This window comes from Acomys russatus, chromosome 2, assembly GCF_903995435.1.
Source record: "Acomys russatus chromosome 2, mAcoRus1.1, whole genome shotgun sequence".
In the NCBI taxonomy this organism is placed as follows: domain Eukaryota; kingdom Metazoa; phylum Chordata; class Mammalia; order Rodentia; family Muridae; genus Acomys; species Acomys russatus.
In genome coordinates this window covers 60,166,578-60,188,941 of record NC_067138.1, presented here as the reverse complement: position 1 = coordinate 60,188,941, position 22,364 = coordinate 60,166,578, and the positions used below count along the sequence as shown (strand labels likewise).

Below are 22,364 nucleotides of genomic sequence, written 5' to 3'. Positions count from 1 at the left end.
GAATGGGAGGATACAAGTGATGGGATAACAATTGAGTTGTAATCAGACTAAATTAACAAAATTAAAATTAAAAAAAGAATTATGGACTTGTTCTTCAAAGCATTCAGTAAAACAAACTTTGCACTAAGACTTTTTCAAACATTGAGAGTTCAGCCTCATCATCACTTGAGACCTTGACCTAGGAACCACTGCTGTAAAATACACTGGGAAGACCTAGGGCAGATGCAGTTTAACACAGGGTAGTTTTTAGAATTATTTTGTATGTTTGAGATTACATAGCTGCGTGTGGAAATGTGGAGTCAGAAAACACACTGCACTTGCTCTCTTCTTCCACCAGGAAGTCAAGCCTTGGCAGTCAGGGCCTTTATCTGCTAAGCCATCTGACAGCTGGAATTGGTTTTAAAAAATGAACTATTTTGAAATCTCAACTGTACAGCGACAATGCACAACAGAATGCACAGACAGGTATACTACCATACATATACAACCTAAACATTTATATGAATACACACAATGTGGCAGGTGAGAAGGAAGCTTGAAAATTAATTTTAGAATGGGTGGTTATATAGGGGAAAGGCCACTTTTGAACCAGGGTTTTGATGACTTAGAACACTATACTCAGATATTAAAGAACCCAAACTTAATCTTATGTTGAAGTAGGAAAACACTACTGAGTCACAAGGACAACAGGAGTAATTTCTTTCAAATCTTTGATTCTGTTTTTAAAAACACAGTAGTCTATTAGCACTGATATTACACTAAGTCAACAAATAACACACAAAGAAAAAAACCCAAATAGGTTTTAATGATTAAGATAGATAAATTAATAGGCATATAAGTATTAATTAAAGGAGAAACTAGAATTCAGAAATAAGGATTTAAAACTTGCATGCAAATCTACTGTAAAACCCAAAGCAATACCAAAATATCTCAGCTTTGTAGCATATACTTTAGGTCTTTTTTTTTTTTTTTTTTTTAATTTCCAATTCTTGGTAACCAAAATTTGTTCATCTTCACATGTTCCTGATTATGCAGGAGTTATAAACTTATGTTGATATAGTATTACAAATTTCACAGATGAGACAGCACAAAATAAACCAGTAATTTTCTATCTTTTGGGGCCCATTTTGAGAGTCAGGGAAAGGCACTCGCAGAGATTCCTTGGTAACACATTTATTGGTTTAATTACTTACAAACACCTTTACAATTTAATGCTTCACTCATTTTATCAACCTGGGAAGGAAGCTCTGGAGCTCCCACCTACCAGAAACTAATTTTCCACACAACTTTCTTAAACGGTACCGTGACTTTGAAAATATCTGGGCTTTCAAAAATCACATTTTCTTAGTCATTGGGGTTTGACATGTACAGCCAAATCTCAGGGAGCTGACCAGCAAATACAGGAGATGGCAACAAAAGACTTTTTAAATTACTCCTACCTTGCTTTTCAGTATCAGCTGCTCCTAGTTCCCTTACGCTAATTTCACTTTGTCCTTCAGAATGTTTCTCATATGCTTTGCCCAGTCAACTCTACTGAAAGGTTAGGAGCTTAGATGAATGAACAAACCTCTGTGGCTACGAAAGCAAGGAGTAATCACAAGTCAGTTTCCCACAGACACCACCCACCATTCATAGGATCTTTAGAAACTAGATGCATGAGACCAAGGAGAATTCACTTTATGACTAAATTTGACTCACATTAGGCCATACTCAAACTGCACTTAGGTAGCTGGTCTCAAATTTGAGCATTAAAATGTCTCTAACTCTACTGCATCCACATAATATGCAACTTTTGATGTTGAATTAGAGAAACCTGACAATTAAAGGCTTCGCCACAAGCATCACACTCATAAACGTCTTGGGTTTTCATCTCTCTATGCATCTTCTGGTGGTTGACAAGGCTGCGCTGTTGACTAAAGCTTTTGTCACATTGTTCACACCTATACGGTTTCTCTCCTGTATGTATTCTCTGGTGCTGAACAAGGCCCGAGTTCCTGCTAAAGGCTTTTCCACACTCTTCACATTTATGGGGTTTGTTCCCGGTGTGAACACCCTGATGTCGAATAAGATTACAAAGTTGACTAAAGCTTTTGCCACATTGTCTACACAGATAAGGTCTCTCCCCAGTGTGGATCCGCTGGTGTTCGATCAGGAACGAGCTCCGACTGAAGCTCTTCCCACAGACGGTACACAGGTAGGGCTTTTCACCGGTGTGGATCCTCTGGTGTTGTACAAGATGAGCACTGACACTAAAAGTTTTCCCACACTCGTCACATTGGTAAGACTTCTCCTTAGGGCAGACTTCCTGCTGTATAACAAGGCTGCAATTTGGGTCAAAACTTTCCTTGGTTTCACTGTATGGAGAAGTCTTTTCCCTGATATGTATTCTCTGATGCTGACTAAGACCTGAGCTTCTACTGAAGGCTTTTCCACATTCCCCACATTTGTGGGGTTTGTCCCCGGTGTGAATTCTCTGATGGCGAGTAAGGTTGCAAAGCTGACTGAAACTTTTCCCACACTCTTTGCACTGATAAGGACGCTCCCCAGTGTGGATCCGCTGGTGTTCGATCAGGAACGAGCTCCGACTGAAGCTCTTCCCACATTCAATACAAAGAAAAGGCTTCTCGCCAGTGTGTATTTTTTGGTGTTGTATGAGGTATGTACTTAATCTAAAGGCTTTCCCACATTCACCGCATTTATGAGGTCTTTCTCCGGTATGGATTCTCTGGTGTTCAACAAGCAATGAGTTTCGACTAAAGCTCTTCTTGCATCTGGTACAGTGATAGGGCTTCTCACCCGTGTGTGTTCTCTGGTGCTCAGCAAGGTGTGATTTCCAGCTGAAGGCTTTGCCACAGTCACTGCATTTATGAGGTTTCTCACCCGTGTGAATTCTTTGATGTTTAACAAGGCTCCTTCTCTGGCTGAAGCTCTGCTTGCACTGATTACATTGGTAAGGCCTTTCTCCAGTGTGGATTCTTTGATGCCTAATCAGGGTAGAGCTCACGCTGAAGGTTTTCCCACAGTAGTTACACTCATAGGGCCGTTCCCCAGTGTGAATTCTCTGATGTTCAGTGACAAATGAACTGCGACTGAAGCTCTTCCCGCATTCACTGCACTGAAAAGGCTTCTCCCCGGTGTGGACCCTTTGATGCTGAATGAAATGGGCCTTGCGGGCAAAACTCTTGCCACATTCTTCACATTTGTGGCACTTCTCTTCTGAGTTTGGTCTCTTACTAACATTAGTGTGTCCTCTGAACATTTTCTGTTCCTGGGTCAAGGATTCACGTGGTATTTCCCACAAGAAGATCCCTCTTTGTTTATCTAACCTACCAACAAGTTCAAAGGCTTCTCTGCCTATAGGACCCTGATCAATTTCACTCTTGATTCTTGTAACTATTACACCCTGTGGTTCAATGTCTTCCTCAACTTCTTCTTTCACAGTTGGCTCTTCATCTTTATTTCTGTTTAACACATCTGAAATATTTGTAAATAAAAAGACAATTATCAGCCAAAAGAGAAATGATTAGGAAACAAGGCCAGCAAGATAAATCAGCCCACTATGTTAGCATTCTCTTTTACTACTTGTGTTTTAAGACTAGCTCATCGTATGTACTTTATCAAATAATTTTTAAGAGGTAAGATCTGAGTTCATGAGATTCTATTTCACCGTTCTTAAGATACCTAGGACGATAGGTGTGTGTCACTGTGCTTGGTTTAGTATTATTTAACATTAGTTATCTGATTGCTTTATTGTTAGCTTTTATAGCATTGAGGCTACCAAAGAAAAGATAACGGAAGATAGAGTAAGTTAAGGAAATTTATGATGAAAAAGCATTACTGGGAAATGAGTACACCAACAGTTAAGGGGAAAGGACATATAAGAGCATCCCAGGAAGAATGATAGACAAAGAATCAGGCGATTCTACAATTAATTTATTAACCAGAATTTACTAATATTAAGTTATGAGCCAGGACTCAAAGATGGGACTACCAAATAAAATTCTAAATAAACCTAGAGAGAAAATATTAATAAAAATGAAAACATTAAATAAGCAGCAGCACTTACAATAAATAAAGAATTGTGGTATCTAGCCATAAGAATAAAATAAATACAACTATGTTCATTGTTAATGAAAAATAGTCTGTGGTAGCTCATGATATCATCTAAAATAAACCACACCACATTTTTCAGCCATCTAACTATGTATATGTCATTCACATCCAAAAGTAACTCACTACCTCTCCTGGTCCCACTCTCCTCTAAGCAGGTGTTCAAGTCTTTCCTCTTCTTTCAATCTGCACTTTCCATTGGCATCTTCCTACCATGACATGACCAGCTTCATCTTGAGCTGGAAGCTGATACAAAATCTTACGCCACAGCTTTCCATTGTTTTCCTTACTTCTTCCTATTTAATTTATTCTGTAAGCTACAATGAAGTATATTTTGTTTCCAGAACAGAGAACACTTCTCACCAAATCACTAAAGACTTTCAAACAACATGGTGGATTGTATAGTCTTTATTTTACGCAGCAGCACCCAACATTGTTGATCACCCCATTTCTTAACCCTGTTTCTCTTTTTGGTATCATTATTATTATTATTATTATTATTATTATTATTATTACTGCTATTAACTTCCCTCCCTCCTTCTTTGGCTTTTTCTAATGAATTTACCTCATTACTTTGTCTACCTTTGACAACTGTTTTCTTGTGGGTATATAATCTCAGGTTTATATCTTTATAACACTGTTCTATAAATATATCCTCTTAAATGCCTTATAATATGGCCATCATCATCATCATCTCTTAATGTCTCCCCACTATAATCAACATCACTACCTATTATTCTCAAATCATAGATTTCTTTTTCTTACTGTTAATCACCAAAATTATGGATTTTTCCTAATATCTACTCCTATTTTAACAGTCACCATCAGGTACCCATTTACATTGAGGTTGCCACCATACTACATTAACCTTATGGGTTCTAGACAGATGTCTACAAATAAAGTTTTATTCGTGTCATTATTTGAGTATTCACCAACCACAGAGCACTTTAAGATCAAATGACAGCTCTTTTATGTGATGATATTATAATGTTCAGAACTCTTCGTGATGTGGCCTCTATGCCTCAATCAACCTTTCTATGTGATAGCTGTGATACATTACATGAATAAATCACTTGCACTGTCTTTCACATCACACCTTTGTATATCTCATTTAATAGTCATTCTTCAACATTGTTTACCAATGAGATCCTTGGGTGTTTGAGATTTAATCCAAAATGGCTACTCTAAAAAATCTTTGCAAAGTTCACCAAATAGATTTAGATGTTTTGTTTTCTAATGCCAATTATTTTTGTTAAAAAGCACAGTTATTCTGTACTTTTTCTGGCTGTTTATTCAATAAACTGATTATGTGTGCACTGCCTTAATACCACAAAAAAAGCTAGTAAATACTACAGAAAATGTAATATGCTCTTTAGAATAGTACCAAAAAATATAAAACCTAGGAATAAACATAGCTGAAAATGTGCAGGACTAGAATCAGGTTTGGTAGTGTTCTATAATCCCAACACTCAGAGGTTGAGGCAGAGAAAACTACTGTAGTTTGAGGCTAACCTGTACTGATGAGATGAGGCTATCCTACGCTATATAGCAACACTCTAATTCAAAATATAAAACAAAAGAAAAGATCAGTTTGGTTATAGTGATTCCGGTCTACAGACCAGATACTTCAGAGAGTGAAATAAGATCAATTGAGATCAGAATTTGATACCAGTCTGAGCCACATAGTGAAACCCTCTGACAACACTTTAAAAAAAAAAAAATCAAAGTAAAAAAAAAAAAAAAAATATATATATATATAAGATCTAAAAAAATTAGCCAAATTTTCCCCTGAAAGATAAAAGGAGAGTTAAACAGAACCAATCAAATGATTAATGACATTCTATTATAAAGACAATTCTTTACAAACTAATCCATAACTATTAATATCCCAATTAAAATAATATGAACTAATCATAATAAACCCTGATGAAGCTAATTTCAGCTGGAAAAATGCAGACAGCTGGTTAATTAAGTATATTATGGAAAAGAGTATTACAGAATTTGTCAGACCTAAAATGCAATGCTAAACTAGATGAATCAATGACATTGCCATAATGATAATAAATATGCACTAGGATTGTAACCTGTGCTAAAAGAACAGAAACAAGTGGACAGAGGAGGAAGGACTTGTTGGCCAAAGGAAAAGAAACAGCAAAAAGTTATATGGACTAAATGCTGCACCCTCTGTTGAGGTCCTAAGCCCCAGTGTGTTAAGATGTGGAAGGGGGCTCTCTTAAACAAACAAACATATCAGATCACAGTGGGGATCCCAAGATAGAATATAGAGTCCTTGAAAGATCAAAGACAAACATCTTCTTTGCTCTCCTACACCCATGTCATATGAGGGCAAAGTAAGAAGGTAGCCATTTTCAGTCGAGAGGCCCTCCGTGGGGAACTACCTCAGTTTACCAGCACCATGAGCTTGAACTTCCCAGTCTCTAGAGCTGTAAAAGATAAGTAAGTGTGTTTACACCATCTAGAGTACAGTCTTTTGTTACAGGAGCCCAATTTGATTAAAACAGCACAATTCCTTACTTTTGGAGACCCACTCAACTTCTTTCAGTACTATTCTGATCCGCTATAATCATGCCTACATATTCTAAAAGACATATGTCCCTATTTTTAAAAATCCCTGTACTGGCTTACACTAGCATGAATTAGTATCTTTAATTAAATAGGGCAAATAATATGTTAGCTAAGAAGATACAGGTTGACGGTAACATGAAAGTCAGTCAACTTTAGAATGGTAGTTGTTACACTTTTTCAGTAAAGGACCTGACATTCTTTTCACTCTAGCTATATGGTCCCCGCCATTATGGCTCAAACATTATTATAGACATTACATCAAGAAGTGAGTTTGTGTGTTTCAATAAAAATTGACTAATGAAAACAGGCTGTGGGACAGGTTTAACCTGTTGGTCATAGTTGATAATTCTGTTATCTAAAAGACTTTGACAGTGGCGAGGTTTTCTGGGTAGCAAAATGGGAGAGAAGAACTAGAATTTGCTGGGCTCAGCACAGTGTTTAATAACTGTTACCTGAATGAGTGCTTTAACTGAGGAGAGAGCATGGTCAAAGGGAAAAAGTTGAGTTCCAGGTTTTGTAGGCTCAATGACTCTCAGTTCTTTTTGTTTGTTTGTTTTTTGAGACAGGGTCTTTCTGTGTTAGCCTTGGCTGTCCTGGACTCGCTTTGAAGACCAGGCTGGCCTTGAACTCACAGTGATCCACCTGCCTCTGCCTCCCGAGTGCGGGGATTAAAGATGTGCGCCACCATTCCTGGCACTGACTCTCAGTTCTTATAAGATCCGGTATCAGCCATTGAAATAAAAGCCACAGAACTAGCCAGGTGGTGGTGGCACAGGCATTTAATCCCAGCACTGGGGAGGCGGAGGCAGTTGGATCTCCGTGAGTTCGAGGCCAGCCTGGTCTACAGAGCAAGTTCCAGGACAACCAGAGCTGTTACACAGAGAAAGCCTGTCTTGAAAAAAAAAAAAAAAAAAAAAAAAAAAAAAAAACCAACCCCCCCCCCCCCCGCAAAAAAAACCAACCAAACAAACCACAGAACTGAGTGACTAGCAATCAGCTATATTAGCAATGTAGCTATTAAAGAGCCAATGAAGAGCTATGTTTTGGGGTATCAGATAAGTGGAGGGGAATAGTACATTGGGCCAGTAGAGTAACAGGCTCTGGTTAAGGGAGCACTCAACAAAGGGAATGCAAGTGGGATCTGCTGAAGAGCAGGAAGAGACTGTGGAGGGAGAAATAATGAAAACCAAAGAGCTCGACGGAAGATGAAATAAGGAGCATGCCTGAGGGCGCAAGGTCACTAAAGGGTGCTCAGCTCTACCTGTGCCAGCAAGTGTTCCCGTACATGAGGTGCAGCTATGGCTGGACTGCTCTGGTTCTGTCAGGAGGATCCCCTCCATGTGGATAAGCTGGCAGTGAGTGGACACGCCATGGTATATTGGGGGAGGGGGATCATCTAGAGGCTGAATCTGAGAAGTTCTGGTGTGACATAAAATTAAGATTTTTATCCTTTAAAGTATTGGAAACCATGAGAAGTTTTAAACATATACTAATACAAAATCACCTTGGTGGCCAGATCTTAGGATAACACTAATGGGTTTAGTGCTAAGGCAATAATCCAACAAAAAGAAACAGTTTTAAAATTAACTTGTGTTCTTCTTCAGAAACGTGACTATTCAAGAAGCATATAATACAGGCCTCGCCTATGGTAAGCACCAAAAACATCCAATGGAGAAGACAGTTCCTGTCCTCAGTGTTAATCAGTGCCATGAGAACGAACACAAAGAACGATTTGCAGCACGACAGAAACAGCAGTAAAGACAGAGTAGCAGAGAGGGGTGTGTGACTGTGCAGAGAAGACTCCTGAGAGCCCGGTGGACTTGTCAGACACATCTTACACTACTTCCAAGAGAAGGAAACTGAAAAGTTGGAATTCAACAGAGGTGACAAGGAAAATAGCTATCAAAAGAAGGGGGAGGGGTGGGGAGTGGGGGAGGAACAGGACAACAGCATCAATTAATACTTTCATTATTCTTTTGTACCTGCTGATCAGCATTTTAAGTATTTTTTTTGTTTGTTTGCTTTTGTTTTGTGTTGTTTTTGTTTTGTTTTGGTTTTTTTATTTTGTTTTGTTTTTTTGAGACAGGGTTTCTCTGTAGCCTTGACTGTCCTGGACTCGCTTTGTAGACCAGGCTGGCCTTGAACTCACAGTGATCCTCCTGCCTCTGCTTCCCAAGTGCTGGGATTAAAGGCATGCGCCACCACACTTGGCTCATTTTAAGTACTTTAGCCATGTATTAACCCAGTTACAGAAACAACAACTGAAGAGGTTCATGCTGTTACTATTTCCATTTTCTGAAGAACAATAAGATTTCCCCCACAGTCACAGAACCGGCCGCCGATGAGTGGCGGCAGCTAAGGCCCTGAGTTTCGGTAAGCTCCTCCAAGCAAGGGGTTTATATATATGGAACACAAGCAAATAGAAAGGAGCAATAAAGAGTTTTAGGGAAACAATGTGTGGTGGGATATGATTAAAATCTCAGTACTTTGGGTGGTTGAAGCCAGCCTGGGCTATGAAGCAAAAAACTGTCTTAAAACAAAACAAAACAAAACAAAACAAAAGTCATAAACATTACTAAGAGGTACAATAAGGCCCCAAAAACCATCTACTATATCTCTGACAAAGAGGTTGTTATGAATCCCTCTGGACAACCAAAGGAGCCTGAGTTGACAAGACAAAATGACGAAGACGGGAGAAGGTAAAGTTGTACAAAATACACACGTACTTATCAAACCTTGGCTGGGAAAAGAAATGTGGTAAATCCCAGAAAACAGCAAGAGGGAGACATTGGGATGGGTACATTTCTTTTTTCCCCAAGTTGGGAAGACCATGGTTTCAACCTATTATTAGGACAAGAGGTTACTAAAGCTAAGGAGCTGGGGATGTACCTCACTGGTAGGAAGGTTGCTTAGCAACAAGGCCCTAGGCTTGTCTGAGCCCCAGCAGCATTCTCCCGGTGTTTGAAGTAACAAGAGAGAAAGAACAGAGAATACTGTCAGCTTCTGGTGAAATGATGGGAGCTGTTTTAAGGGTGTAGATGAGAAGTAAAGGAGTTGAGAATTTATGTTAATGACCTCTATTTTGTCTGTAAAACAGAAGATGAAGCCCACGGACTGATGGAATAATTCTAAGTTTTGAAACTATTACTAAGTCATAGGCCAAAAAAAAAAAAAAAAAAAATTGCTGAGCTATAAACCCAATGTAAATTAGGAAACATGGACACATGCACACATACTACAGTACATAACGTGGTGCATGCTTTTAATCCCAACACTTAGGAAGCAGAGGTGGGTGGAGCTCTGTTAACTCTAGGCCAGCCCTGTCTACATAGTGAGTTCTAGGCCAACCACCGCTATACAGCGAGATCCTGTCTCAAAACAAAACTAACAACCCCTCCTCACTAGACACTTATAGGACACTGATCCTTTTAGTCAGAGAATTTTTCCTGAGGCGCTTGGGAATTGTGTAGGAGGGGGCAAAAGGAGACATAATAGACACAAGATTTGAAATTTGCTGAGTAAGTATAGCATAGTGTCAAAGAGGCCAGACAACATGCTGATGGCCAGAAGAGGTCTTCCCAAGTCAGGAAAGAATTGAAACCAGAGGGAAGACATGAAGACATCAAAGGGCAGAAACTGCCATAAGAATGAACCTGTGGGGGCTGGAGAGATGCCTCAGAGGTTAAGAGCACTGGCTGCTCTTCCAAAGATCCTGAGTTCAATTCCCAACAACCACATGGTGGCTCACAACCATTTATAATGAGATCTGACGCCCTCTTCTGGCGGGCAGGAATACAGCCAAGCAAAAACATTGTCTACATAATAAAGAAAAATACTCTCTTTAAAAAAAAAATGAATGAATTGGTTTAGGCAGCAAGGTGAAGGAAGAGGCAGAAATGTAAGTTGCAGGTGAGTTCCATTAGGGCAAGAGGCCAGGCGGCTTGGCTCTTCGTGTAGTGACAGTCAACAGTGGTCAGAGACTAGGGTAGTGTGTTTCCACAGTTGTTTCTGATAACAAAATGGAGACCATGATCAATGATGGGAGCAGTTAAGAAGTATGGAAAGCAGAGATCCTGAAGTCTACAAGATCAAGATGCACTGGGACTCACTTATGACTGGGTTAAGCAGCGAAGACTCAAAGACAAAGGAAAGAAAAAAGTTGCCAGATAATGATAAAAAAGGGACAGCGTGGGTGCTGACACAACAAGAGGACATTTGACGTTTTATTGGCAGGTGGAAAACAAATGCTTTGGGAACAGCACTGAAGAGCTGGGAGAGCGATTAACTTCTGCCTTCCAAGCCAAAGCAAGAGGACAGCAGACCTGGAGCGTGAGAGGTCCCCACTTGAAGGTTTGCCAGAGAAGCAGCGTCCTTGGGAATGCGCCAGGTTTCAGCGTGGGCCAGCAGGGGGTAAGGAACACAGTGTAGAGAGAAACCCAGGCTCCAGAAGGCAGAGTGAAAAGAGGTGGGAGGGAAGCAGCGGGAAGATGCACCGGGAAGGAACACACCGCGCGCATGCCACAAGAATGGGACTAGGAAGCTGGAGAGGCTCGCCTTTGGTCACAAGGACGCTAGGAACAAGAGGCATGGACCTACTGGCTGAAAAATCACAATCAGAGTTTTGGAACAAAACAGTGCTGGTGTTGGTAAGACTGCTTGAAGTGCTCTGAGTATGAGTGCGAGCGAGTACCTCATTAGATCTTTTGGAGAAACAGCACATTCTTACCCAGTGAGACCAGGTTTCCATAGCTGTCCATCATGACATCTTTACACAGGCTTCTCTGAGCTGGATCCAAATAGTCCCATTCCTCCTGGGGGGAAGAAATGTCAGAAACTGCTGAAATAGTGTAGTCAGTTGCAGTTGTCTCAAGGACAGGTCTACCACTGAGAGTGGCACTTCAGGCAGGAAAGGAACTGATCTGGATCTCTGCCTTCCAAAACGAAGGCCTCTTCTGCTTTACTTATTACACACTAATATCACTACTACTTTAATTTTAGTTAACGGCCTCAAGACCTCCCGAAGCTTCCCTCGCCTCATTGTCCCCTCCAATGCTCCACCCACACCAGCTTGTGAACCAGTTCAGCTCAATTCCACTAGGTTCGTCTTGAGTTCGGGCATCATGCCAGCTGCAGAGGACAGAGGAGATCAAAAATCGTGCCTCACCTAGGGAACTTGGAGCAGTCTTAATTTGATCAATTTAGCAGGCAATTTATCAAGTTGCTATTGGAAAAAAATAATAATAGAAAAAAGAGCCTGTGGGCCGTTTGTAAGTGAATTAACTGCACCCTGCAGCAAGGGGTACACTGGAGGTTGGTTGGGGTCCTTCCTTAATGGGGCCAGGGGATGGGGACTGGGGAAGAGGTGATGGCGCGGCCTAGCCGTCTCGGAGTGGCGAAATAATGGAGACCTCTCTCTCTCCAAAGGGACAACTCACCTTTGGCTCCAGCGGTGGGCTTGGGGACGCCATCTCCTCGTTTACGTATAGCAGCCACACATTGGGGCTCTGATGAGGCCTAGATGGCTGCTGGAAATAAGGCCCAGTCAAGACAAGGCTCACTGGATAGGTCTGATGAGGTCCTGCCTCAGTCTCGGAGCGGTCACGTTCCCAGGGGCATATTAGAAATTCTGCCTGGCTGTCCCCTAACTCCAAGCCTATCGGTCTCCTATCCCGCTGCGTAGTCTTTTGGGTCTCGCTGGAGTCTCCTCCTTGTTGGCAATTCCTCCACCTCACAGTCAAGCAGCGCTACAACCGACCACCCCTAGACGAGAAGACAGTACCCGGAACCTGCTCGGAACCTCTCCAACTACAACTCCCAACATGCCCAGGGAGCGAGCCACCGCCTTTTCTCGCAAACGGTAAAAGGACTACATTTCCCGGTGTGCACAGGGGACCACTGCAGTAAGCTCGTCTCTGATTGGCTGAGTCGGAAGCTGGGTGCTTTTCGAAGATGGCGGCACTGTGTGTGTGCGGGTTTGCTAGACGAGGCTGGCTGTGGAAAGTTCCCTTTGCTACACGTAGAGACTTTTGGTCTCGGTCCAGGTAAATCTGAATATTTCTCAATGGGTTACGTTCCACGAAATTAATCGGAAGCTGCGGGGACGAATTCAGAGGGTTATGGTCGGACCCTGGTCCTTTAGCCTGCAAGAGTTAGCGTGGAGTAGGAATCCAAGCTAAAAGCTTCGTCTTACGTTTCCTCGATTGGCAAGGCCGCACCTAATAGCAACACTGTGCCTTTTTCTCTTGTCTTGTCTCCTTAGTAAACAGTATTAACCACGTGTCAAAGGACCCATCAGCCTAAAACATGAGCAATAAGCCTAAACTCCTTCGCTGGGGTTGGGTTAGGATTCTGTTTCAGTCCGCCTACCTGTGATGTCATTGCTTACCTGCCACGGGGGGCGTGATCCTGCCCAGGGCCATGTAAAAGAACAGGCCCTGCACGAGGTCTCTCTCTAACCTCTCTCTCTACCCCCTTCTACCCTCTCTCTACTCTCTTCTTACTCTTCCTGTCTCTGCCTCTGTCTTTGGGGTACGCCTCCCCCTTTCCTTCTCCCCCGCCCCCCTCCACATTCTCATTTAATAAACTCCTCTACAACATAATATCTGGCATCTGGTACCTTGTATCTATCTTTATCTCATCCAAATATATAAAAGTCTGTTTTTAAGCAAACTCAGAAATAATGGCTCCCGCTCAACCGCGTGCCCCCCTACCCCGTCTGCGCGCGCGCGTGTGTGTGTGAAAGAGGTTTCACTGCTATATACAACAGTTTCTAAATGCCTTCCATTTCTCCAAGTGTGTACAAAGCTCCAGTTGTTATCATTAAAATGCTATAGCAATAGATACGACTATGGAGAGAATTGTTTGGGGGTGAAGGAAGGGGAGAGGAATTAGGGCCTGAAAGAGCCGTGAGGGCAGAGAGACAGTGGGGGGGGGGGCACCCTTAGAGAAAGTGCAAAAGGGACGTGCAGGAGTGAGAGACAGGAGAAGATGGTAGGTAAGGTCAGCCCCATTTATATCCTGGACCCCTGGCACACCTGGTGGCAGGGCTGTGATGTCAGAGGTTGCTAAGTGACCTAGAGACAGGTGTGTGAAGCTGCATGTATGCTAATACCAGGAGTAGTCTCTTTTTCACTCTTTAATATTGTGACTCGAGAGGGAAGTGAGGCCCACTGAAGAGAAGTATGCTCATGATAGGCCTAGAGTCACGGTGTCTTAACTGTTTACCGACAGTTTCCCTCCACTACACCTATGGGACCCATCTGTATGACCTAGGTGATATTAAGGACATGAAAACTTAGCCTCTGGGACCTTAGGAAGCACCGGATGGCCTAAGTTAGAACTTGGAGTCATTGCCTCATGTATTAAACACACTCTCTTTGGCTAGTGTCAGATGTTCCAAGTTCTTTTCTTTAATTCACTCAGTAAATATTTGTGTATCTACTAGATGGAAGATATTAAATATACAGGGTTAATTAGACCAAATCTTTGTCTAATGGGCAGTTGTGATGAGTTATGTTCATTTTTCGGTTGCCTATTTTCATAGGCATTAGATTAAATATGTATATTATCTAAGTAGTGCAGACGTATTGACAGTATTGATTCTTCACTTCCTGAACACAGAATATCTTTTCATGGATGTGTGTTTTTCTATTTCTTTCATCTGTGTCGGTGTTTTACAGTTTTCAGTGTGTAGATCTTTAACCTACTGGTTATTTATTTTTTTAGGTATTTTGTTGTTGTTTTTGAGGCAGGGTTTCTCTGTGTAGCCTTGGCTGTCCTTTTTTTTTTGTTTGTTTGTTTTCCCTAAATATTTTTTCTTTTTCTGCTATTGAATTGATTTCTTTTTAAAATTGTTTATTTTTATTTTATGTGTATTGGTGCTTTGCATGTAGGTCTGTGAGTGTCAGATTTTGGAGTTACAGACAGTTGTGAGCTGCCATGTGGGTCCTGGGAATTGAACCTGGGTCCTCCCAGAAGATCAGTCAGTGCTTCCAACCACAGAGCCATCTCTCCAGCCCTGAATTGATTCCTTGATTTTTTTTTTTTTTTGGTATGATTTATTATTTCTCTAGAAAAACCACTGACTTTACTGAGGATTTATTTTATTTATGTACTTGATGCTCTTCCAGGGCCCAAAGCTCTCCTGCCCCCAAACTACTGACTTTTTAAAAAATTTTAATTTTGTATTCTGCAACTTTACTTGGTTAGTTGTAAAAATTTCTTGTGTGTGTTGCATACTCTGAGGTTTTCTTCTGAGAGGTTCATGTCATCTACAGAGACAAGTTCTTTCTAACTTGGTTGCCTTTGATTTCTTTTTCTTTTCTCAAAGCTCTCGAGGGCGTCTTCTAGTATGATGTCGTGAAATGATTTGCAGAGGTTGAGGCAGGAGAATGATGAATTCAAAGCCAGTGTATTTTACATAGCAAGGACAACTCCCCTCACCCTCAACACTACCCCTGAACAACGCCCCCCCCCCCCCAACCCCAAATAAATGTTGTGAGAGTGAGCATCCTTTCTTGGAGAGAAAACTGTTTTGTTAATAGTTCCCCGCCCCCCCCCCCCGATTTGTTATGATTTTAGTTGTGGGCTTTTCTAAGTTGTATTTCTCCAGTTGTGGTAGCTTCTACACTTATTTATTTAGAGCTTTGATTATGGATGAGTGTTTAGCTTTGTATCAGATTCTTTCTGCTTCTATTGAGATGATCCTGTGATTTTTACTTTTGTTCTGTTGTGTGGCACATCATATTTATTTGTGTATATGGAACAAACTTTGCAGTCCAGGCAAGTGTTCTACTCAGCCATAATATAGTTGCCTATTTGATGTGCTATTAAACTTGGTTTGCTTCCATTTTATTGAGTATTATTGCACCTATGTTCATCAGAGATGTTGGCTTGCAGCTTTCTTGTAGAATCTTTGTCTAGTTTTAGTATCCTGGTTTCATAAAATGATATGGGAAATGTTTCCTACAACTTTTGGGAGAGTTTAAAAAGGGCTGGAGTTAATTCCGTTTTGAATGTATGGTAGAATTATCACATGAAGCTAATTGGTCCCTGTCTTGGGATGTTTTTTGCTGTTCTGTTTCCTCGAGTCTCTTTTATTGCTATTGACTGGCTTAGGCTTTCTGTTCTTTCTTGGCTTAGGGTTACATCTTTCTAGGATCTTAATTGCTTAGGATCTGCAGCTTGTGTAGGTTCCTTCTGTGACTTTCTGTTTATGAAATATCTCTCATACCTCCTTATATTTCTGATTTTAATTACATGTGGTTTTAAGGTTTTCTGTATTAGCCCTTAGTTTTGTTGGCTTTTTTCTCTGAGATTTGTATCTGGTCTTTTGTTTTGCTAACTTTGGAATTTACATATCTTTCCCCCCCCCCCCTCTCTCTCTCTTCATTCATGTGACTCAGTGTTAAGTTGCTTAAAATCTTGAATGATGTGGTCATTTACTACTATGAATTTGTCTCAGTGCAGGTTTTCTTTTAATGTTCGTTATTATCTTTGTTAGGGTCTCTATTGCGATAAAATACCATGACCAAAAGCACAGGATTTATTTTATCTTACAGCTTGCAGTCAGTCTATTATCCAGGGCAGTCAGGCCAGGAGCTCAAAACAGGAACCTGGAGGCAGGAACTATATAAAGGACAATGGCATATGCCAGGTTCTACTTCCTTATGATAATTCAGTAATAAAAGTATTTAGGTTTGACTATACATCAAAGAAAATAACACTATTTCTACATGTCCTCCGTGTTTCCAGCATATATTCAATTTTCATAATATATATCCTGACCTGTAACTTGCATCTAAGTCTGCTTGTCTGACTTATCAATTAGCACAATAAGCATAAGGTCCCTAAAGTATTCTGATTCGTGTTCACTTCACAAGCCTTTTGTCTTTTTTGAAGATTTCTTTTCCACTTTTGTGTATGCATGTGGAAGCCGTGTGCACGTGAGTGCAGGTGCCCTGGAAGCCTAAGTCCTCTGAGGATCCTAAGTCCCCATCATTCATATTCTCTCTCTCTCTCTCTCTCTCTCTCTCTCTCTCTCTCTCTCTCTGTCTCTGAGATTTAGTTTTTTATTATTAAATTGTGTGTCTGTATGTTGGTAGGTGCATATTGAGTGCAGAGCCTGTGGAATCCAAAAGAGGCATCTGAGCCCCTGGATGTTTGTGAGCCACCTGATGTGGTGCTAGGAACCACACGTCCTTTCAGCACCACACCCTATCAGCCTTCCGGTTAGAGTCAGGAAGTGAGGATCACACCACAGACAAGGGCAGCACTGAAGCCAGAGACGTTCCATACTGTTTTCCCCAAACTAATTAGAGAGAGGAAGAAGAAATGTGTGCAACTTTTTTTTTTTTTTTTTTTTTTTGTATTTTTGGCACAGAGTTTCTCTGTGTAGCCTTGGCTGTCCTGGACTCGCTTGGCTGGCCTTGAACTCACAGAGATCTGCCTGCCTCTGCCTCCCGTGTGGTGAGATTAAAGACGTGCGCCACCAATGCTCCGCTGTTTTTCTCTTGTATTGCTGGTGACTATTTTTGTGTGTGTGTGTGTGCTCAATAAAGCTATTTTGTATGATTTTGAACTTTTAAATTCATGAAGCTTCTTTTGTGATATAATCTGTCTGAGAAAATGCTCACTATGTGCTTGAGGTAAAGACGGAAGTGTGTTGTGTTAGGGAGGGTGTTAAGATGAAAGCTCTGCTTGTGTCCATTGTTACGGTACACAACGCTATTAAAGTTCAGCGTTTATTGGTGTTCTGTGTGGCTAGCCTATGTGCTATTTGTTGAAAGTGTGTTATTGATTTCTGTTAATTTGGTAATTTATTCTTTCAGGCTTGTCCATATTTGCTTTGTGTGTTTAGGTACTCTTGTATTGGTTACATGCTTATTTACATCCAATTTAATTGATCATTTTATTATTATCCAATGACCTTTAGAAGCTTATTTGGTTTGATGTACATATAGCTGTTCCTACTTTGCTTTGTTTTCTATTCCCATGGAATACTTTTTTTCCCATCAGTTTTGGTTGATGTAGCTCTTGATTCTTTAAAAAAAAAAATTCTTGTAGGCAGCATAGAGTTTGGTTTTTATTTTGACATTTTGGTTATGAGCCTAGTCTTTAACAAGTGAGCCATCTCTCCAGCCTTCAGTTGTTGTTGCTTGTTTTGTTTTGTTTGTTTGTTTGTTAACTCCCATCTTTTGGACTGTTGACTCTTTTACCTGAATTACATTTTATTCTTAATGTGATGAAGTGTAGTAAGGGGACGTGAGGGATATGGGAGGTGAGTGGGTAAAAACTCAATAAACACAACTCTTTTGAGAATTTTTTAAAAATAGTGATTAGTTTTCTTTAAAAAATGGAAACTATTCTGTCTGTAGTAGAAACGAGGACATTTTTCCCAGTGCTTTTCTTTCTACCACAGACAGAATTCTGCCTGAAAAAGGGCAAGCTTGAATATAGGCAGAGTCAATGGCCAAACTCTGGCAAGACAGAGTAAGCAAGTCCTCAGTAGTTCCTGGCTGACAAATAGGTCTGTCAGATATATTGGGCCAGAAGGCTGAAGATGGTGCTCCAACGTTATAGAGAGTTTTGGGTGACTGTTCCCGTAACAAATTGTCTCTGTCATCTTCTCGTTTGGGAAGCTGCTAACCTACACTCCCTGTATACTCAGGTAATTAATTTTATTCCTTCTCAAGTCTCTGATAGGGCTGAAGACCAGATAGTTTAATTTTACAATAAAGCTTAGATGTTTAGGGGCTAAGATGTTTTTAGATCTAGATAGATGTTTTAAGTTGATAATGATGAAATGTGATAAATATTGATTTACGTTCAGATTTTTAGACACACCAAGATAGGAAAGATGTTTTCTTCAGTGCTGCCAAATACAAATAGTCAAACACTAAGAATGTAACATTTATATAATTCCTAATTGTTTCATGGTTCTTCTTGCTGTGGGTAGTTTATTGTATTACACATATTGTATATATGTGTAATAATATAAATGTATATGTAAAAAATTTCTTAAATATTTAATTTTTAAAAATGGAAGCAGTCGCCAGGTATGGTGGCGCATGTCTTTAATCCCAGCACTTGGGAGGCAGAGGCAGGCAGATCGCTGTGAGCTCAAGGCCAGCCTGGTCTTCAAAGCGAGTCCAGGACAGCCAAGGATACACAGAGAGCCTGTCTCGAAAAAACAAACAAACAAAAAAGGGAAACTATTTCAGAATGTTGTTTACCCTGTGATACTTTAGTAGAGTCTTAGTCCCTTTTCCATTGACATAGCCAAATGTGCTGGCTTATAAATAGCATGGCCCTGTTGTCTGCTCTGCACCTGTAGAGGGCAGCAGCCTCATAACATAGTGGAGGGCAGCATGTGGTCACTAGAGATGGCATGTCCCTGTCATGCCTTACTAATGCTTTTACAGAGTTCTGAATTTCCTTATCTCCTGTTCTCTAATTATGTCTAAAAAGACCTGATTGCAAATACCAAGGGTCCACGACAAGAGCTTTTGAGTGATATATTCAGGCCATACAAGTATTATGAAGGACAAAGGATTAGTTGGTAGAACAGTTTTAAGTAGACAAGAAAAGCTGTATTCCAAAGCATATTTTGTTTTGTTTTTTACATTTTTTCTTTTTTATTAATTAAGCATTTTTTATTTTTAACAAATACATTTATATTATTATTATTATACATATAATACAATAAACTACCTATAGCAAGAAGAACCATGACACAATCAGGAATTATATAAATGTTACATTCTTAGTGTTTTGGCTATTTGTATTTGGCAGCCTTGAAGAAAGCAACTTTCCTATCTTGGTGCGTCTTCTTCAAGACTGCCAAAGCATATTTTTGGTGAGACATTTCATTTCTGGTCACCTATTTTCTGTAGGGATGGTCAGTTCTAGTCAGATGCTAATCCCATGAGGAAGAGATTGCCTAGGTAGTTCACAAACCAAAGCATTTCAATGGGATGCCAGTCAGGCTCTCTTCTAAGCACTTGTTAAGTTTGTTTTCAAAGAACTCCAAATGAACAAAACAGGCCAGATCTTACTATTGTAAAGACCTTACCATCAGGTATGGTAGTTCTCAGCAGACATTGTTGGAGGTGTCCTTTGTTGTGACCCAGGACAGGAGTGCTACTGTCATCAAGGAAATTGAAGGCAGCATAGTACTAAATGTCTTTTTTTTTTTTTTTTTTTTCCTATATATTCAAAATGTGTTTATTGGGGTGGTTTCCCTCTCATCTTGAATTAGGTACTTTCAGTGCTGCTTCCTCCTGAAGGAGCATCCTTCTGTCAGCCTTGCTTTTCCTCCTAGGCTGACAGAGAACAGTGGAGGAGCCAACACACAAGACTACTATTTGTACATGACTAAAGACCGTGGTGATTTATAGCAGCCTAGGCACTTCACATCCATAAAGTAGGAATTGCAGCTCTGCACCAGGTGCTTTTTCTTATGTTTCCTCTTCTCCTCTTCTGGAGAGGGATGAAGGAGATCCTTCATGAGAGGCATGTTCTCGTAGGGAGGTCGTCACCGCTGGAAAAGCATACTAAATGACTTACACTGAACTGAATGGCCCCTCACACACAACCAGGACTGTCCAACCAGGCTCTGATCTTGTGAAGTAGAACAGAATCAAAACTAAAATGTGTGTAGGATGCGATACACTGGGCAGTGTAGACTGCTGCAGAGATCAAAGGAACTGAACATTTGACTAGAGAAGCCAGGTTGACGTTCCTCAGAGACATGCATTTTTTACTTCCATAAGTAAAGATCACAATACTTCATGCAGAAGAAGGATGTGTAACACAATCTAACAAGTGTCAAGAAAGTGGGATGTGTTTGGAAAATGATATAGTTTAGTTTGAGCAGGCCTGTATAGGAAATCGGTGGTAGGTAAACTTAGGTAGGTTTATTGGGGTCAAATTCTGGAAGATGCACTGGCTAGTTCTGTGTCAAATTGATACAAGCTAGAATCATTTGAAAGCGGGAGCCTCAGTTGAGAAAATATGCCTGCCAGACTGGCCTGTGTTCAAGACCGTGGTGCATTTTCATGATTGAAAATTGAGGTCTACCTCACTGTGGGTGGTGCTATCCCTGGGCAAGTGGTTCTGGGTGCTGTAAGACAGCAGGCTGGACAAGCATGGGAGCAATGCAGTGCACAGCAGCTGTGCATGGCCTCGGTGTCACCTCCTGCCTCCTGCCCTGACACCTTCAGTGATGGAGTCTGATACGGACCTATAAGATGAAATAAACCCTTCCCTCCCCAAGTTGTAATAGAAACCAAACTAAGACAGAGGACTAGGACTCCCACACAGAGCACTTCATCTGAGTTTTGTTTTTACTTATTTTTAGAATTCTCATAAGTGTGTAAAATATGTACTAAGCTTTTGCTTTCTTTTCTGACAATTGACTCAACTACACATGTCTAAGGGGTAGATGACCATCTTACTCCATTCTGCTCTCCTCTGACTCAGAAAGTCCTAAGTGTGCAAAATGCTTGATTTTGGTTGCAAGGGCAAGATTTAGTCAGATGGTTATTAACTTCGGCTAAAGATTCACATGTTTGCTTTTGCTCATTTCAGAGAGCAGAAAGAGCCAGCGGTGGCTGAGACAGTGGAAGAAGTGAAGAAAGAACCTGACTTGGTGTGTCCACCTTTAAGAAGCCGAGCATACACGCCACCTGACGATCTTCAGAGTCGCTTGGAATCTCATATTAAAGCAGTTCTAGGTTCTTCTGTTCCCAGTAACTGGCAAGAGATCCCCCTGGATGATGGCTGTGTGAAGTTCAGACTCCTGGCACATTTGGCTGATGACTTGGGCCATGCAGTACCTAACTCCAGGCTTCACCAGATGTGCAGGGTCAGGGATGTTCTTGATTTCTATAATGTTCCTGTTCAAGAGATTTCTAAATTTGATGAACTCGTTGCCAATAATTTACCTCCCAATTTGAAAATCAGCTGGAGTTACTGAGCACTCCAGTCAGTGACCACACCGAGGGCAGTCTCACTCTCCTCACTAAGGTGGCTGCAAACCTTGTGATATGCTACCCAGAACTCTTCTCAAAACCTCCCTTCCCTAAACTTTTGTTTTCTCCCCACACAAGAACACATTTCTCATGGAAAATCAACAAAGAAAACACTTTCACGTTTGCTTAAGCTATTTTCCCCCAATAAAGTCAAGTTTTGGTAATTTATGAAAACGTTCTTATTCTGAGGAATATGGTCAGGGTTGCTGAGGAACAGAAGCGATAGCGTGAATCACCTGTAAAGGGGATGTATTAGGCTAGCTCACGGTAGGGTAGTCCGTCAATGGCTGTTTTACACCGAAGAGCCTAGAACCTGGTAGTTGTGCAGTTCTCAAGGCTGACTGTCTCAGCAGTGCCAGGCTGGTGCTGAGGGCCTGGAAGATTCTTTGAAGAGCGTGCTGATCTTCAGTCCATACCGGCAGCCTGGAGGAGCTGGTGCTAGTAGAGTGAAGGAATGTGGCAGTGGCAGGGGCAGGATAGGTGTGCTTGCCCTAGAGTGGAGGCAAGCAGGCACAAAGCCCAACCTTCCTTCAGCATGGGTTCTGCCCAAACTTAGGTACACTTCCTTCTTGAGACAATCTCACTAAGAAGAGCCCTCAGTGAAGTGGCCAGCTGATTGTCTTTTAGTTGACTGAC

General features: G+C 41.0%; 2 protein-coding genes across 3 annotated transcripts; one reads left to right on the top strand and one right to left on the bottom strand.

Annotated features, from left to right (window-relative positions):
• Positions 1-1,301: 1,301 nt before the first annotated feature.
• Positions 1,302-12,483, bottom strand: Znf189 (zinc finger protein 189). Of its 2 annotated transcripts, none has more exons than XM_051161990.1 (3): positions 12,132-12,483; positions 11,423-11,504; positions 1,302-3,474 (listed from the first exon to the last, which is right to left on the bottom strand). In XM_051161990.1, exons 1-3 carry the CDS (start codon positions 12,162-12,164, stop codon positions 1,766-1,768), a joined length of 1,824 nt encoding a protein of 607 aa, XP_051017947.1. In that variant the 5' UTR covers positions 12,165-12,483; the 3' UTR covers positions 1,302-1,765. The 2 variants fall into 2 exon arrangements, with proteins under 2 accessions (XP_051017947.1, XP_051017942.1); XM_051161985.1 differs by having other exon boundaries at positions 11,423-11,507; positions 12,132-12,482.
• Positions 12,484-12,504: 21 nt separating this feature from the next.
• Mrpl50 (mitochondrial ribosomal protein L50) lies at positions 12,505-21,993 on the top strand. The gene is made up of 2 exons (XM_051162001.1): positions 12,505-12,737; positions 21,286-21,993. The coding sequence occupies exons 1-2, from the start codon at positions 12,646-12,648 to the stop codon at positions 21,671-21,673; spliced, it is 480 nt and encodes a 159-aa protein (XP_051017958.1). The 5' UTR covers positions 12,505-12,645; the 3' UTR covers positions 21,674-21,993.
• The last annotated feature ends 371 nt before the right edge of the window (positions 21,994-22,364 follow it).

Coding starts and splice junctions, on each gene's coding strand:
- Znf189 (XM_051161985.1), bottom strand. CDS start 12,164: ATGGCGTCCCCAAGCCCACCGCTGGAGCCAAAG. Junction 11,508..12,131: donor GCCCACCGCTGGAGCCAAAG/GTGAGTTGTCCC, acceptor TCTTCCCCCCAG/GAGGAATGGGACTATTTGGA. Junction 3,475..11,422: donor TGGAAACCTGGTCTCACTGG/GTAAGAATGTGC, acceptor CAAATATTTCAG/ATGTGTTAAACAGAAATAAA.
- Mrpl50 (XM_051162001.1), top strand. CDS start 12,646: ATGGCGGCACTGTGTGTGTGCGGGTTTGCTAGACGAGGCTGGCTGTGG. Junction 12,738..21,285: donor GACTTTTGGTCTCGGTCCAG/GTAAATCTGAAT, acceptor TGCTCATTTCAG/AGAGCAGAAAGAGCCAGCGG.